General features: G+C 40.8%; 1 protein-coding gene across 1 annotated transcript in view; it reads left to right on the top strand.

The window, feature by feature from the left end:
* The window catches only part of PDSS2 (prenyl (decaprenyl) diphosphate synthase, subunit 2), a 141,740-nt gene extending 129,619 nt beyond the window's left edge, over positions 1-12,121 (top strand). Inside the window, exons 7-9 of the mRNA XM_018553522.1 lie at positions 2,936-3,064; positions 6,916-6,951; positions 11,764-12,121. Coding sequence (XP_018409024.1) covers positions 2,936-3,064; positions 6,916-6,951; positions 11,764-11,922 — 324 coding nt within the window. The 3' untranslated portion in view covers positions 11,923-12,121. The remainder of the gene's footprint in view (positions 1-2,935; positions 3,065-6,915; positions 6,952-11,763) is intronic.
* The last annotated feature ends 3,244 nt before the right edge of the window (positions 12,122-15,365 follow it).

Here is a 15,365-nt window from a genome sequence, read left to right as displayed (position 1 = left end):
ACTTTGCGAGGCCTTAGAGGAAAGTAAGGTCAAACTTAAACATGAGGTCCCACTCACAACCATAATGGAAAATTGATGGCTGCGTGGGGTTTTAGGAGGCTGTGGGTCTCAGGGGGCTGTGCTTTTTATTTTTTTTAAACTTTTTTTATTTTTAAGTTTTAACTTAATTTTTTTGCATTTTTATTTTTAAATTATTATTTTTTTTGTATCAAATTTCAAATATTTTTGTATTTTTAATTTTAATTTAACTTTTTTTATTTTTATAAACTTTTTAAAAAACTTTTGTATTTTTAATTTTAGTTTAACTTTTTTTCTTTTTACTTTATTGCTGGGAGCAATAGCCAGCCTGCTATCGGATATTTCAAATTACAATAGCCAATAACAGGCTGGATATTGCACCCACCCACTGCCTGCTGTAAATCAGCAGAGGAGGGACCTGAAGGAAAAAGTTCTCCATCAGGTCCTCCTTTGCTGACTGACAGCAGGCAGTGGGCGGGTGCAATAGCCAGCCTGTTATTGGCTACTGCAATTTAAAAGAGCCAATAATAGGCTGGCTATTGCTGCTGGAATGGGGATGATTGCGGCTGACAGCAGAAGCGGAGGGGTGAGTAGGCAGCACGGGGGGGGAAGCTCACAGACTGTCGGATGTTTCTCCTTACAGCCTGTAATCGGCTATCTGCCCCCTCCGACTCAAATCAGGCGGCCGCGAGGCCCTTGTGAGTGCGAGGCTTTAGGGGACCGCCTAATTTGCCTAATTGGAGAGCCGCCTCTGTTTGTTTTGTATGTTTCTTATTCAACTTTGCTCTGAGATTGGTTTGTACTTTTTGCTCTTATCTGAGATACTCGCTCTGTAAAGCAGCACGTGAAGTTATAGCATTATAAAATAATGGTATCTGAGCAATATGATGACATAAAGCAGAAGCACAGCAGGCAGTTAGTTCATGTATTGTTCCCTCTCCTAAAAACCGATGAAAAGTCACATCTTAGTGGTGCATTAGCACACACTTGTCAATGCACGTTGAGGTAGGAAGCTCATTAAATTTAAATGTTCTGCCAATGCACAACAATTAACCTTTTTCTCCAGTGTGGCACAACACACAGATGGTTGACATCTAATGCAGATCTGTTGTGATGTGTTTGGGATGTGCGTTGGGGTGCTCCAGCCTTATACTTGTCCACAAGATAGTGTCAATGTGCAAGTGGGATAACTGGACACATTCTAAAGGAACCAGGCAGCTGTAACACACCGTTTTATATAACATGCTTGTTTTTGTAGCTACCCTTTTATGCTTCCCTGTCATCTCCCATTTGATAAAAGGTAGAATCTAACTGCCTGTTGGAGACAAGTCCTCGTATTGGGCACCGAAACTGATGAATAAGTTTGCATTTAAGATATTTTGGTGCTAGTGACAAGTTCTCTTTAAGGACAATTTTCCTCTACTTTCTGTCACTGTTAGTGAATAAATCCCTCATTTTTGGCCATGTACGTGTTGTTTAAAGTAATGGGAAAGAACAGATTTTGCATACATAATTTAGGAGTATTTTCAAGTACATAGCACTCTAGTGGTGTATTCCCTGAAGTTTTCAGGTTTTGCCCAGGAGCATCCTGGACTCCGCGTGACAGCTAAGAGTTTTTCCTGTTATACTGCAAACTACTGCGCCCTCATGGGGATATACACCAAGTTGACAAATATAAAACGAGGCCTAATGCCACTATATAGCAAAATAATGAACAGGCTGCAGTTGCAACATTTTCTCCTTCTTCCTTGTAGCAGGTCTGTTTCCCATCACATCTTATTTTAAGATGGCTTGCTTTATTTTATGTAATTCTAGACATCTTTGAGTCTTTGTTATGCAAAAATATAAAGACTGCTTGGAAAACATCACTTTCATTATTCCAAGACCATGCTTCTTCATTAAAATACAAATAATAAATTGGCCCCTTTTAATACGTTTTATATTATAGGTGGTGATAGTCCTGAATGCCGTGTGGCTATTTTGTGCCCATAGATGGGAATAATATGTTTTTGGGCAGACTTTGGTATAATTAGAGTTGGAACCTAACTAAATTATGAATGGGTCATCTCCAATTATTATGAGTGATATATTTGTTATTGCCCACCCTTTCCTTCTTCCCCTTCTCCCTTTCCTACCCTTATCCCTGGCGTTTCCCCCTCCTCTCCCCCACCATGCCCCCTAGGTCCTTTCCTCCTCCTCTCCCCCACCATGCCCTCTAGGTCCTTTCTTCCTCCTCCCCTGCCCCTTCTTTTCCCCTCTTCTGTCGTCTTTTCTTTCTCCATTATTATCCTTTTTTTTTTCTTCATCCTATTCCCTATTTCCTTCTCCTTCCCCCCTCCACTTTCCTTCTACCCCTTCCTCCCTCCTTTACTTTTTCATTGCCTCCACTTTCTTTCCTGTTCCATTCCCTTTCTTAACCTACCATAGAAAATAAGGGGAGATGAGCTGTGACTTCATTGCCTCTGTTGTAAACTTTGAGACTGAATTTCTTCACAGTGTCTGCGTCTACACAGTTCAGAGAGGACTTGTTTTTAAGCTAATTTACTGCTTAATACGTATATGTAAATGTTTATTGCCTGTCCACATATATTCATTTTAAGAATTTAGCCAGAGGTATGCTAAAGCATCAATATTGTAATAGTCACTTAATTTATGTTATGCATCCTTAAGAGATGCAGAACTAAATATATCACATAACTGACAATCTAGGTATCCCAATACCAGGTTCTGAAGCCCACCCAGTTTCATAAATCTGCTTTATTTCAACACTGAGAGAAGAAACATAGCCACACTCTTTATTAATACCTGCTTAAACTACTATTTTAAATAAACAACAGGTCCAAGTAAAACAATGTCTTTGCACTGTAAAAGTGCAATTATTCATTTAACTGATGACACATTTTCCTATTGTTTCCAGCTTAACTCTGACATCCAGCCATTCATAAATGGGAAACAATCTGGAGGCTCTTTCAGCTTGAATTCTGCCCCTGTTGTTCTTCATCAGGAATCTATAGGAAGAGAGACCTGGATGGAACAGGTTAAAGGGGTAAGCAGCCAAATTCATTGTTCTTATGAACTTCTTTATCACTGTGTCTGTAAAAGTGTATGTCCAAGCAAAATGAAAATAAATAATATGCATTATATCTGTGCAATGCATACACATATTGATTCTGCCAGAAATCCAGTCAGCTTTTATCTTCCTGTTTTACCAGACAACACAGTGCCTCTGCTGCACTGAAATTCAAAGCAGTGTTGTCTGCCCTGCTCAGGTCTTTCCCAGTGGCGTCACAAGGGGGGTGCGGCCCTCACCTGGGTGACACCAAAATGGCTGACAGTTATTTTGGTATCAGGCACTCGGTCATGAACCGAGAGCCCGACAGTTGCAGGAGAGAGGAGGGGACCCAGCGCTATACCTTATCCCGCCGGGTGAACGTCCCCTCCTCTCTGTGCCGGCGTCTATCACCAAGATGGCTGCCGGCAGGTACCACAAAGATGGCCGCCCATGCGCAACGACGCCATTGCGCGTGGTGACATCACGCACATGCGCAATGTCGCCACGGCGGGGTGTCACCCAGTATCCGCTCCAGGTGACACCCGGCCTCAGGACGCCCCTGGTCTTTCCCCTTTTGGTTTATTGAATACATCCCTCTATTGTATAGTGACACAGGGGAGGTGTTCTGTAGTCTAACAAGGGAGAACTGGACAGGGCTGACAGTACAGCTTGGGATTTAATTGCTGCAGAGGCAGAGTTGTCAGCTCAAACAGAAAGGTAGGAACACACTGTGGGTTATAAATATGAAAAAAAGCAGTAAATGAGACATTCATCAAACATTCCATTTAGGAGAATCTTCCAGGTTCATGTGTTTTATATTACAGGGATTGATTCACCCATAGGGATAGTTTGCTGAATGGCACATTCACTGCTTTATAAATATGCCTCTTTCTAACAGGTCAACAGGTATTTTTCTGTACTTGCAGTGTTTTTAAAGAGAGAAAGCATGCATGTATCTGTCAAGTATGTCTTATGGGAAGTTCCGCAGTTATACTGCAGTGTTTCAGTGGAAAGTTTTATAGTAAAGAGCTCAGATTTCCATTGCCAGGCTATCAAAGCAGATTGTTCAATACATAATAGAAGTATTTTTTTAATTAATGTAAGAAATAAAATAAATATAACTATTCATCCACTTTAATCATAGTCCAGCAAGCGATGGAGCCCATGTCAGAGTGATTTGATTTTTTCTTATAAAAGCCCTCAACATTTCTACAATTTAATACCTATTCTTTAATTTGATTTTTTTTTTAAAACAACTATTTATGTGAAATTCTTCTTTGATAGCCTAGTTGGGGATCAGATTCCCTTAATATAAATACAATTTAATTTGTTCTATTGACCATTATTGGCTTCGCAAAGTAATTTAACACAATTGCTGCATTGCAATGACCATCACAGCTCTATGCTAGTCTGTTTTTTTTAAATAGACTTTTCAAACTTAATAAACAGTAATATTGCTGCTAAAACATCCATGAAGGGGTTTTAAATAGGTCAGAGTTTGGAGTTTGCAGAGAATTGCGGTAATGTAGCAGAAAATGTTTGTAAATATGACCTCTGGTTCACCAGTGAATTGTGTTGCTGACTTTTACCACAGTTGACATTAATTTTCTGCATGTTACCCGAGAGAATGTTAATTGCATCCTTTGGTGTTGTCACATGGAAGAGGAGGAGAAGAATACACAGGGCTGATTGAAAACAGAAACAAGTGGAGCTATATAACAACTAATTAGGTGTCATATTTTAAACAGATATTCACGTTGGTTGATCGACACCCTTTATTTTCTTCTTGTTTTAGACATTTCCCTAATATATAATAATAGTTTCCTTTGCATTGGCTGTAGGGGATGCACTGGTGAATTGATGGTCCTGGTGCTCTATTAAGATCGAATATACATATGTATAGTACCTAGTATATGGATGAATAGAACAGTGGTAAGCAGCATCTTCAAATACTGCAGAAGCTGCTCTCAGTCTGTTGTAACTTGTAGAAAGTTACAGCCTCCAGAGTCAACATTACTTGAGTGAGTGTGCTGGATAGAGGGGAGGGCTCGATTATCTGCCTGTATTGCACAGAGAAGCACAGAAACCCAATTATAGTCACTGGGGCTGCAGCAAGGGTTTTTAATGAAAATTGAAATGTATTTTAAATTTGCACTAGCATGTTGATGAAAGGAAGAGGGAGAGAAGCAATCCAGGGAAGGCAAAATGTAAGCATCTTTAAGCACTGTGTGCTGTGTTCTTGCAATGGTCCTGACAGGTTGCTTATTGTAAGGGCTTGTTCACACCATATACAGTGCGTTTCAAAGCGGTTAACTGCCAGAACGCACTGTATCGCATCCCGACTGGCTTCCTGTGTTCAGGGGCGGGGACGTGAGGGTGCATTGAAGTCAATGGCACTGCAGCCACGTCCCCCGTCCGCAGTACGATCACCCACACCAGAACAGGTGGTGGCACATCAATGCCTGCGTTCCGGTCCTATGCGATCTAAAAAAATGCTGCATGCACCATTTTTTCAGATCGCACTGGACCGGAAAGCAGGCATTGATTTGCCACGTGTTCTGGTGCGGGTGATCGCACTGGGGGGGGGGGGGGGCGTGGCTGTGGTGCCATTGACTTCAAACCCCCAAAACATTATATATTTTTTAAAAGACAACACCCTGTAGAATAAAATGGTGGCAGTTCCAAATATTTATGTTGCACGACATTGGCGCAACTAATTTTTTTGTAAAATTTAAAAGATGAGGTTACGACAAGTAAATAGATACCCAACATGCCCAGGTTAAAAATTACATGCGTCCGTCAAACGGCGACAACATTCTGTACCCCAAAAAGTCCATAGATGCTTTAAAAAAAAAACACACGTCATCAGTTTAAAGATATGTGTAAATATTGGCCCTAGATTTATTGCTCTCACTGTGCGGTGATGTCCAGCCAGCTTTACAAAGGTAAAAAGAGTTTACAGGGCCGTTCTGCCCCATTGCGGCCGATGACATACTATGTACGTCATTGGCCACAAAGGGATTGAAGGCACAGGGACACACCAGGAGCCCCGCACATCACAATGGCAGCTGAAGGCCCCAGTGTGTCCCCACATCAAATACAACAAGTGAAAAAAATTAACAGTTATGAATCATCAATTCATAACTAGCTTTGCACATGGACGGGCTTTACAAAGTACAAACATTTCCCAGCACACTCACCAGCTAGCCTGCAAAACAAATTACACGGTCTAACCATTAGGGTTATAAACAGAGGTTTTAGTTACGCAACTTTTGCAAAATATGTGGAAGCCACACTGCCTCGTCAAGGCCCCTCTGTGGAAGGGTACCTTCAAACCAAATCTGTTATCTGTTTTGCCTGAGGAAGGGACTTTGCTGTTCCGAAACGTCGATCTGATGATGTGATACCTGTGAAGTCAACAAACATTGACTTTTCTACATGCTGGAGTGCTTGTGACCTTTTTTGTATCTTTCAAACCAAATCCGTCACCTTATCCTATTGATTAAAATACCTCTAGTTCCCTTTTTGCAAGGTGTCATTTTCTGCAAGTTCACAACATTTTCCATTAAGAATTCTAGATTGTTTAAACACTCAATAAAAGCATGGCATGTACAATTTTGTGTGCTATTTCTTGAATGAGACTGTCTTACTATTATGATTTGATCAGGCCACATTTTCGAAGCTATCCAGGCGATTCCAAAGGGTTCACATACTTTCTCTATTCAGTTTTCTATGCCCTTTCTGATGTTGGTTAACCATTAAGTAGCACAGTCTTTTACTTGTAATATAATACAATGGGTTAAAATTGTCAATTTATTTTACACTGTATCTTTCTTTCACACTAGGCCCAACTGAAAGGCAATTTGATTGACCTTGCTAAGGTAAGGATAGCCGTAAAGACTGTAAATGTATATACTGACATCCCGTGTTTTCCAAGCAAAATGATTTATGGAGACCTAAGGGAGAATGGCCTGCCAAATGCCATTATTTTTGCTAGGGTCATATTGATATTTCATTGGTTTAAAACTTATTTCTGACATAGATCATATTTATAAGTATATTTTATTATATAGAAAAGATAAATCTGGCCTCTAACAGCAGTTTTCATCTGTTTCTGAAATTTTGTTTCTGAAATTACTCATAGGTTCTGTTTAACTGTGACCTCTGCTCTTTTCACTTTTAAAACATACACACCTAAACTGTACTGATTATACACTGAGTGGCCAGATTATTATGACCACCCCATCAGTACGTCATTGGGCCACCTTTTGCCTTCAATACTGCGGCAATTCTTCTTGGCATTGACTCCACGAGATGTTGAAAGGTGATGCGAGCAATCTGACACCATGTCTGATGAATAGCACTGTCCAGTTCTGTGAGATTTGATGGTTGTGGAACCAGCTGCCTGATGGCTCTTTCAACTTCGTCCCACAAATGCTCAATTGGATTGAGATCTGGTGATTGTGGGGGCCACCTAAGCAAGGTAAAGTCTCCCTCATGTTCTTGAAACCAATCCTGCACAATATGAGCACCGTGGCATGGCGCATTGTGTTATGGAAATTCGCTTGGTTCAATGCACAAATCCATACTGCGCTAGAGTGCGCCAAAGTGTGTCAAACACAAAGAATTTCCCCCCATGCTTAAAAGCACAGTTGTATTACGCTCTTTTGTGCGAGGACTGGCAGTACCTCTTTCAGAGTTATGTAGAGTTAGGACACAGGAGAAAGGTGTTGCTTGCTTCAAGATCCATGCTAAGAGACCCAGCACAGGCCTGTGTTTATTGTTTTATATCTGCCCGACAGGAAGTGATGTCAGACAGGAAGTGGTTCACACAGCAAACCAGGAAGTGATGTTAACAACCACTTCCTCAATGCATAGCCAGTAAGCAAAACACATTAATACAATAATCTATTACCATCGGAGTGAGCTTTATCCAGCATTGCTCAGTGATCAATGCCCAATAAAGTTACTATGATTCTCATGCGTGCTTATTTACAGGGACAACGTTATATTATCTCCAGCGGTTGATCAGGCGCACTAGAGACAACAAACGCACGTTCCTTTCATATACTGCGTTCAAAACAAATGTATCCACGCAAGCCAATTAATCCATGCATTGCACGGGTGGGACCCCAGCCGTGCGTCCATACATTCGCCAAGAAGACACTGCTCCACCGGGTATAAGATATCTACTCCAATGGTTTACTCTTAGTGGGGATTTAAACCGGGTCACGCTCCAATTGAGCGTGACGCAGCAAACCCTGACACTGAGAGACATAATGACAAAATATTACAATACACTAAAAACACATCCTAGTAAAATTTCCACAACAATTGTCTTGTTGGAAGAAGCCATCCCCATTGGGATACGCCATCAACATGATAGGATGAACTTGATCAGCAACGATACTTTGGTATGTTGTGCTATTCAGACATTGTTCCACACCAATTAAAGGGCCCAAATCATGCTAGGAAAATATGCCCCAAACCATAACACTGCCCCCACCAGCTTGAAGGGTTGTGCTCATGCATTTGGGGTGCATGCTTTCATGCTGTTTCCGCCAAATTCTCACTCTGCCATCTGCATGATGCAACTGGAAACGTGATTCATCGGACCACATGACTTTTTTCCAATGCTTGACTGTCCAATCCTTGTGTTCCTGTGCGAATTGGAGACGTTTTATCTTGTTAACTGCAGGCAGCAAAGGTGTTCGAACAGGCCTTTGTCTTCCACATCCCATGCGATGCAGTGTACGGCGAACAGTGCGTTCAAAGATCATTTGAGAGGATCCCTGATTAAAAGCTGCAGTAATTTGATGCACTGTTGCCCTTCTGTTGTCTTGTACCAGTCTTGCCACTCTCCGTTCTGCCCTAACATTGACTAGTCGCTGACGGCCACAATTCGCACGTTCAGACCCAGATTTTCGGCTGACAGTCCAGTCTTTAAACACTTTTAACAACAGCTGCTCTTGAACATTTAACGAGTTCTGCTGTTTTGCTGATACTCGCTCCATGGCTCTAAGCGGCAACAATCATCCCACATTCAAAGGCTGTTAAATCGCGTTGTTTCCCCATATCTTCAGAAAAAAATCACTTCTACTGTCGTGGTAAACAACCTGCTTCCCTATGTATAATGGTCTGGCCCTCTAGCAACTTCAGCGCCAAATTATAGCTAATTTGCCTACAAACGTCAGGTGGTCATAATAATCTGCCCACTCAGTGTACGTCTTGCTTTGTATTGCACTATATACAAAGTATGACGTAATTCATCTCTGATGTGATTGCTGTTTATTAATGGCTTCTTAAAAAATGTTAGCAGTAGTTGGGCTGCAGCCTTGAAGAAGTATCAATTCCCTTCTACAAGTTTCAACACTGCAGAGAGAAAATCACAACCAAGGACAACATAATCACATCCTATGTCATACATTTTCCTCTTATGTGCAAGCAAGTTTCCGATGATCCAAAATTATATAGGTTTTACCACAAGTTGCAAGCATAGTATACACAGGTCTGAATATTCCACAGTGTAAAAGCTGGGTATACACGGTTATATGTTCTTCGTTCAACCTGCCGACTGAATTAAGAAAATATAACAGCTTTCTCCATCAACGCTAATAAGCGTGCATGGGGGAATCTCTCACTGTTTTCAAACAAAGCTTGTAGCTGATTGACTGCAGGGTCCCTTTGGCCGAGAATTCTCCAACCTGCTCTTTTGATCACCTGATCGAAGGATGCCAGGTTGAAGCGAGCCAACAGCGACACCCACTCTGCGAATTTCGGCCGGTTCACAGCCATAACTTGGGCATCTCAAGCACTTTTTTTAGGGTTAGTTCACACCATATGCAGTGCGTTCTGGTCCGATTCTGGCCGGAATGCACTGCATCGCATTGCGGCCGGCTCACTTTTTTGTGGGGCAGGAGGGGGTGTGGCGGGCCATTCAAGTGAATGGCACCGTAGTCACGCCCTCCAGCCGCAATGCGATCGCCCGCACGGGATCGCAAGGCACAATGCTTGCAGCATTTTGACCGGACCGCAGGCACAATGTGCCTTGCGATCCCGAATGGGCGATCACATTGCGATGCCGTGCGTTCCAGGCAGAATCGGACCGGAACGCACTGCATATGGTGTGAACTAACCCTTAGAGTTGCCCTTCATTTTAAAGATTGTAGCAGATAAGTGAGAATCCTTTTACTTGATATTGGCTAGATACAGACCTAAAAACTTTTAGTAGGATGATTTTGCCACTGAAATCCATTGAATATTGTAAGGGCTCATGCACACTATTTGGGAGTAATACAGGCGTACTTGCCCACAGTGTAAAATACACCTGTATTTGCAGCACCCAGGAGCTGCAACTTCTGTTTTTCTGTCCATAGGACAGGTGAAACTTTTACTTTTTATATTACGTTGCAAGAACATTAATAAAAACAACTTTCTAAAGCAGATTGGTGTGCAGATGACATATCTCTAACCCATTGTAACCGATCCCTTCACCTCCAGGTTTGATGACAGCTGTAAAGTTTTGAATTTTCTCATAACTTTCTGGTGCTGTCCAGCAGAGGGTGAATCTCTCCAGCAGGGATACGAACAATAAAAACCTGACTTTTCCCACTTTCACTGTGTATCCAAATTTATTTTTAAAACGGCTTTAGACATCCTTTAAAGGACCATTATACATTTGCAGTGACTTTTAGGCAGCAAAATGGCAATTTTATATACTCTACATGTGCTGTGGGTTTAGAGCCAAGGAAAAGAGGCGGCTTCCAAAGAAAATCTTAAATGCTACAAAGTGGAAAATCGGAAAGTGGTATCACCAGTAAAAGGGTTAAAGCACAGGTGTGTTTATTTTTATAACCAGTATACTGTATAAGCAGTAAAAAGGTTAAAACAGAAGATGAATTTGTTATCGGGATATTAGGAGTGGAAGGGTTAAAGGATGCATTTGTTGTGGATTTGTCACCAGGCTGTAAGAAGCTCAGTTGGGTTCTGAGAACACAATAGCTATGCCTACGAATCTCATTTACAACACTTGTAATCACAGCTCTTTGCAGGGTATTTTCACAGGGTAACAGAAATGGCATTAGGAGATTACATTTGAAAAGTCGTGCCGAGCACTAATAATCATCGTCATGAATTCGGTTGTGAAAGAGGAACTGTTTATGAAACAAAGCATTACATGAGCATTTAGCATTTCCTCGATCGAGTGTTATATTTGGTAGTATTAGCATTTTCTCTTATTCCATTGTGGTAAAGGAAAACCATAAATGATATACGATGAAGCCTTCATGGAGTGAGATTCTAAATAACAGCAATCACTGATCACTTTTGCAGTTCTGAATTTAGAGTGTTATATCGCAATAACTCGGAATGTTTGTGATTTTTAAACCCTTTTAAGATAACGGTCACTGCAAATGGAAAGCACTGCAAAAGGTAGCGATTTTAGCTTTTGTAGCTACCAAAACTGTGCAGACCATAACGCCCGCCCGTCACTTAACCAAAAAAAATAAAATAATTCTCGTGTTCATTCAACCTAAGGTAATCGCTTTAAACAGTCCTGTGTTTTAGTCGAGGTGACATTTTTCTTTCCTGGGAACAATGGGGGTGAGATTCTTATTCATCTCGTCATAATAAAAATATTGTAAGCCATTTGACAACACGACCGGCTTTTCAGATGTGCCTGTGCTTTCTTACAGTTGCAGGAGGCAATCAAGGCTGGCAAAGGTGTGACTTCAGCTATTGACCTGTGCCGTTACCATGGAAACAAAGCTCTGGAGACCCTGCACTGCTTCCCTCCCTCAAAGGCCAGATCCGCCTTAGAGAACATTGTATACGCTGTGACCAGATTTTCATGACACTCTACTTGGCTGGATGAAGCTGCTTATTTTTATTTTTTTTAATTTTATTTTGTTTTAATTAGCTGGAACAGTATAGTAAACTATATGGCCATCAAGGGGTCCTAACTGCATCCTTCTTTTGATTCGCCACATTGTGCAGTGGGTGTCGAAACTATTTTTTCTTGTTTGAATAGCTAAAGATAAAAATAGAATGAGAGAAAAAAAAAAGGTCAAATCGTTTTCTCTTGTCATGCCAGAAGCACACTTGAGGCTAAATAAGTAGAAATAATTAATGAGGTTTGCTGCTCTGACCTCAGCAAATGGCCAGGAAATAAGTCCTTATTGATTGGACATAGCCAGGGATGGCGCCAGTGTGGTGGCCTGTGGTTTTCCTGCTCCTGGGAGGACAGAAGGGGTGGGTTCTGCAGGTGTCAATAGGAAATCTCTTCTGTAAACTAAGTTCAGCATATCTATGCAGTGTGCGCCCACATCAAGGACACTCCTCATTAGCATGAAATGAGAAACTGCATGATTTAGGTGTGCGCATAGACCTTTGCAAAACGCTGTTCATTAAAGCACTGCTGTTTTAATTGTAATCTGTGGAAGACGAAACAAGCCCTCCTATATTTGCTGCTTTTCACAGTTTACATTTCGTGTTTGCAGGAATTCTTACTACGTGCTTTTATAAACATTAGTGTGACATTAATTGTTCACCTGTTAAATGTCTACATCAAAACACAATCAGTTATTAATAAAATATGAACCATTGTAGTTATTAAAACCTTATCTAGATAGATTTTTAAACAGAAAGTATTTGAAATTAGGGAATTCTTCATTGAGAGTATGGAAGGATATTTTCAACCAACCTGGGGACATGGTAAGAAGTTATATGATTGCTGTTGGTTGAAGGGTTTTTATTCCAAAGAAAACTCAATGAAACATTAACACGCACTGACAAGATCATATGTTATTTGTTGCCATTTTTCTTAAAAAGACTCGTATGTTTTTACCATTCTTTGAGTTCTTTTCCTGGGTAAATGAGCCTAAAATGTTTTTTATGTTCATTTCTTAATTATGTATTATGAATGTATGTACACCAATCATAGTCATAATTGACAGATTTTTGTGCTGTTGTGAAAATGAACGTATGACTGATTCTTGTTCTGTTTTGTTAGTTTTGGTTTTTATATTTTAATTCTCCTGGGTGGTCTAAAGAAAAAGAATATATTATAAATTGGATATGATCCCAGGCAGAAAATTCATTGCACAGTCAGTACATAGTAAAACATAGTTTATAAAAATATATGTATATTTAGTAGTGTTTCCAGCTGGATTTGGGTTTGTAGTAATGAGTACAGAAGAATGAATGAATGGATTTCCTCTGTATCCAAAATGTTTTCTTTCCTAACCTTAGTTTGTCAGATTAAACACCTCTGAAAACGCCATTGACAGAATATAAGGTAATCACATCACGGAACCCGAGCCTGTCTCTGTTTTGTTCATCGGAGATGATTTTTGTGGTTTGCATGCATGCAACGTGAGAACATCGTTGACAAGAAGGCTGAGTTTACACAAATGATCTAGATTGAGACTCAGCTACCTTTCTTCCTTCTGTGGTGTAATTACAGCCCAATCCGGAGACAGCTAGCACAGCAAACAGATTTCATTACATCGCTCACTCAGACACTTGAAGTAAAGTTATTTCAGTTAGTTCTCCCTTCCTCTCGCCTAGCAGAAAGACATGTCACAAAGTTATCAGTGATTAGCTTGTTGCATTCAACTAGATAGGAAATAGCTTATTTTATTTTGTTGTATGTAAGGACTGCTGAACGTAGATTGTTCTATAAGACTGCTTTATTTATTGTTTATCGTTCATTAAAGTGTATTTCTACTTTTGAAGCCAAATAGGGTTAACACTTACTTTATATTTGTTAAATTTCCATTCACATAGCATAACTTCAACTATATACACTGAGTGGCCAGATTATTATGACCACCCCATCAGTACTTTATTGGGCCATGAGATGACTTCGTTGGGCCGCCTCGTGACTCCACGAGATGTTGAAAGGTGATGCGAGGAATCTGACACTGCATTGTTGCCCTTCTGTTGTCTTGTACCAGTCTTGCCACTCTCCGTTCTGCCCTAACATTGACTAGTCGCTGACGGCCACAATTCGCACGTTCAGACCCAGATTTTCGGCTGACAGTCCAGTCTTTAAACACTTTAACAACAGCTGCTCTTGAACATTTAACGAGTTCTGCTGTTTTGCTGATACTCGCTCCATGGCTCCGAGCGCTAACAATCATCCCACGTTCAAAGGCTGTTAAATCGCGTTATTTACCCATATCTTCAGGAAAAAATCACTTCTACTGTTGTGGTAAACAACCTGCTTCCCTATTTATAATGGTCTGGCCCTCTAGCAACTTCAGCGCCTAATTATAGCTAATTTCCCTACAAACCTCAGGTGGTCATAATAAACTGGCCACTCAGTGTATAACAATTGTGGCTTACCTTTTTAGATGCTGTTTCCTGAAAACCCCAGGACTGAAAAATCAGGCTTAGTTCTCCTTGTTTATGATGGAGCTGGGTAATTGTGTTTTCTTTAATTAACCCTGACTGTACTGTGCTGCAGGACCTACATCACGAGTTGTAAACTGCTGTGCAGGACTGTGTGTCCTAACAAAGGGTTAAAGATATCAAGGTGTGGTATGTTAATTCACTGAAAACAAAAGTGTTCCTCAGTCTGTCTCATCTCCATATTGCCACCTACTCAAGGCAGTAGAAGATGCAAATAGAGCCCTATGTGTAATAATGCTCCAAAGATGCAGCTAAAAAGGTAAGATCATTTTTTAAAGGTTTGCTGTCTGAATGGGAACACATGCATTTAAAGTGGGGGTTCTTATATTTGACTGCAAATGTGTAAATACACTTTAAGGGATACCGGATCAGTAGTTATTCTGCTATTATTAGGTTATACTGTCACTTCAGAAAGATTTGGACACTGGCAAACAAAAAGCCATATTTTCTCTTTACCCCCTTCAATCCAAACTTCACTTGCACAGTGCTCAGATAGGCTCACTATGCAGTATCTGGATTGGCTAATTCTCAGTACCACCTTAGAGGCCATACCCAGACCCCACTGGACCAAAGATGGCGAGTATGCACCGATACCAAGTATTTGGGCGAATTCTCATCACCAGGGAGCAAGGAGCTGGCTTCCTGGCCAATCAGGATGCCGGGGGTGTGTAATGACTCCCTGCCCGGCTTCATGATTGGTCGGGAAGTTGGGGCAGGATGCAGTGACATCATTAACCTTATGTGGCTACATGCCTATATTGGGTAAATTACATTTACCCAATATGGCTATGTGGCCATATAAGGTAAATGACAATAACACAAGCAGGGTCCCTTTGTTTACATGCAGTTTGTGGGGATGAAAAACATATATATGTATAAAAAA

The sequence above is a fragment of the Nanorana parkeri genome, unplaced genomic scaffold (assembly GCF_000935625.1).
Source record: "Nanorana parkeri isolate BGI_ZX_2015 unplaced genomic scaffold, ASM93562v1 scaffold123, whole genome shotgun sequence".
Classification (NCBI taxonomy): Eukaryota; Metazoa; Chordata; class Amphibia; order Anura; family Dicroglossidae; genus Nanorana; species Nanorana parkeri.
The sequence above is the reverse complement of the archived record's forward strand: the minus strand, read 5'-3'. Positions and strand labels throughout refer to the sequence as shown.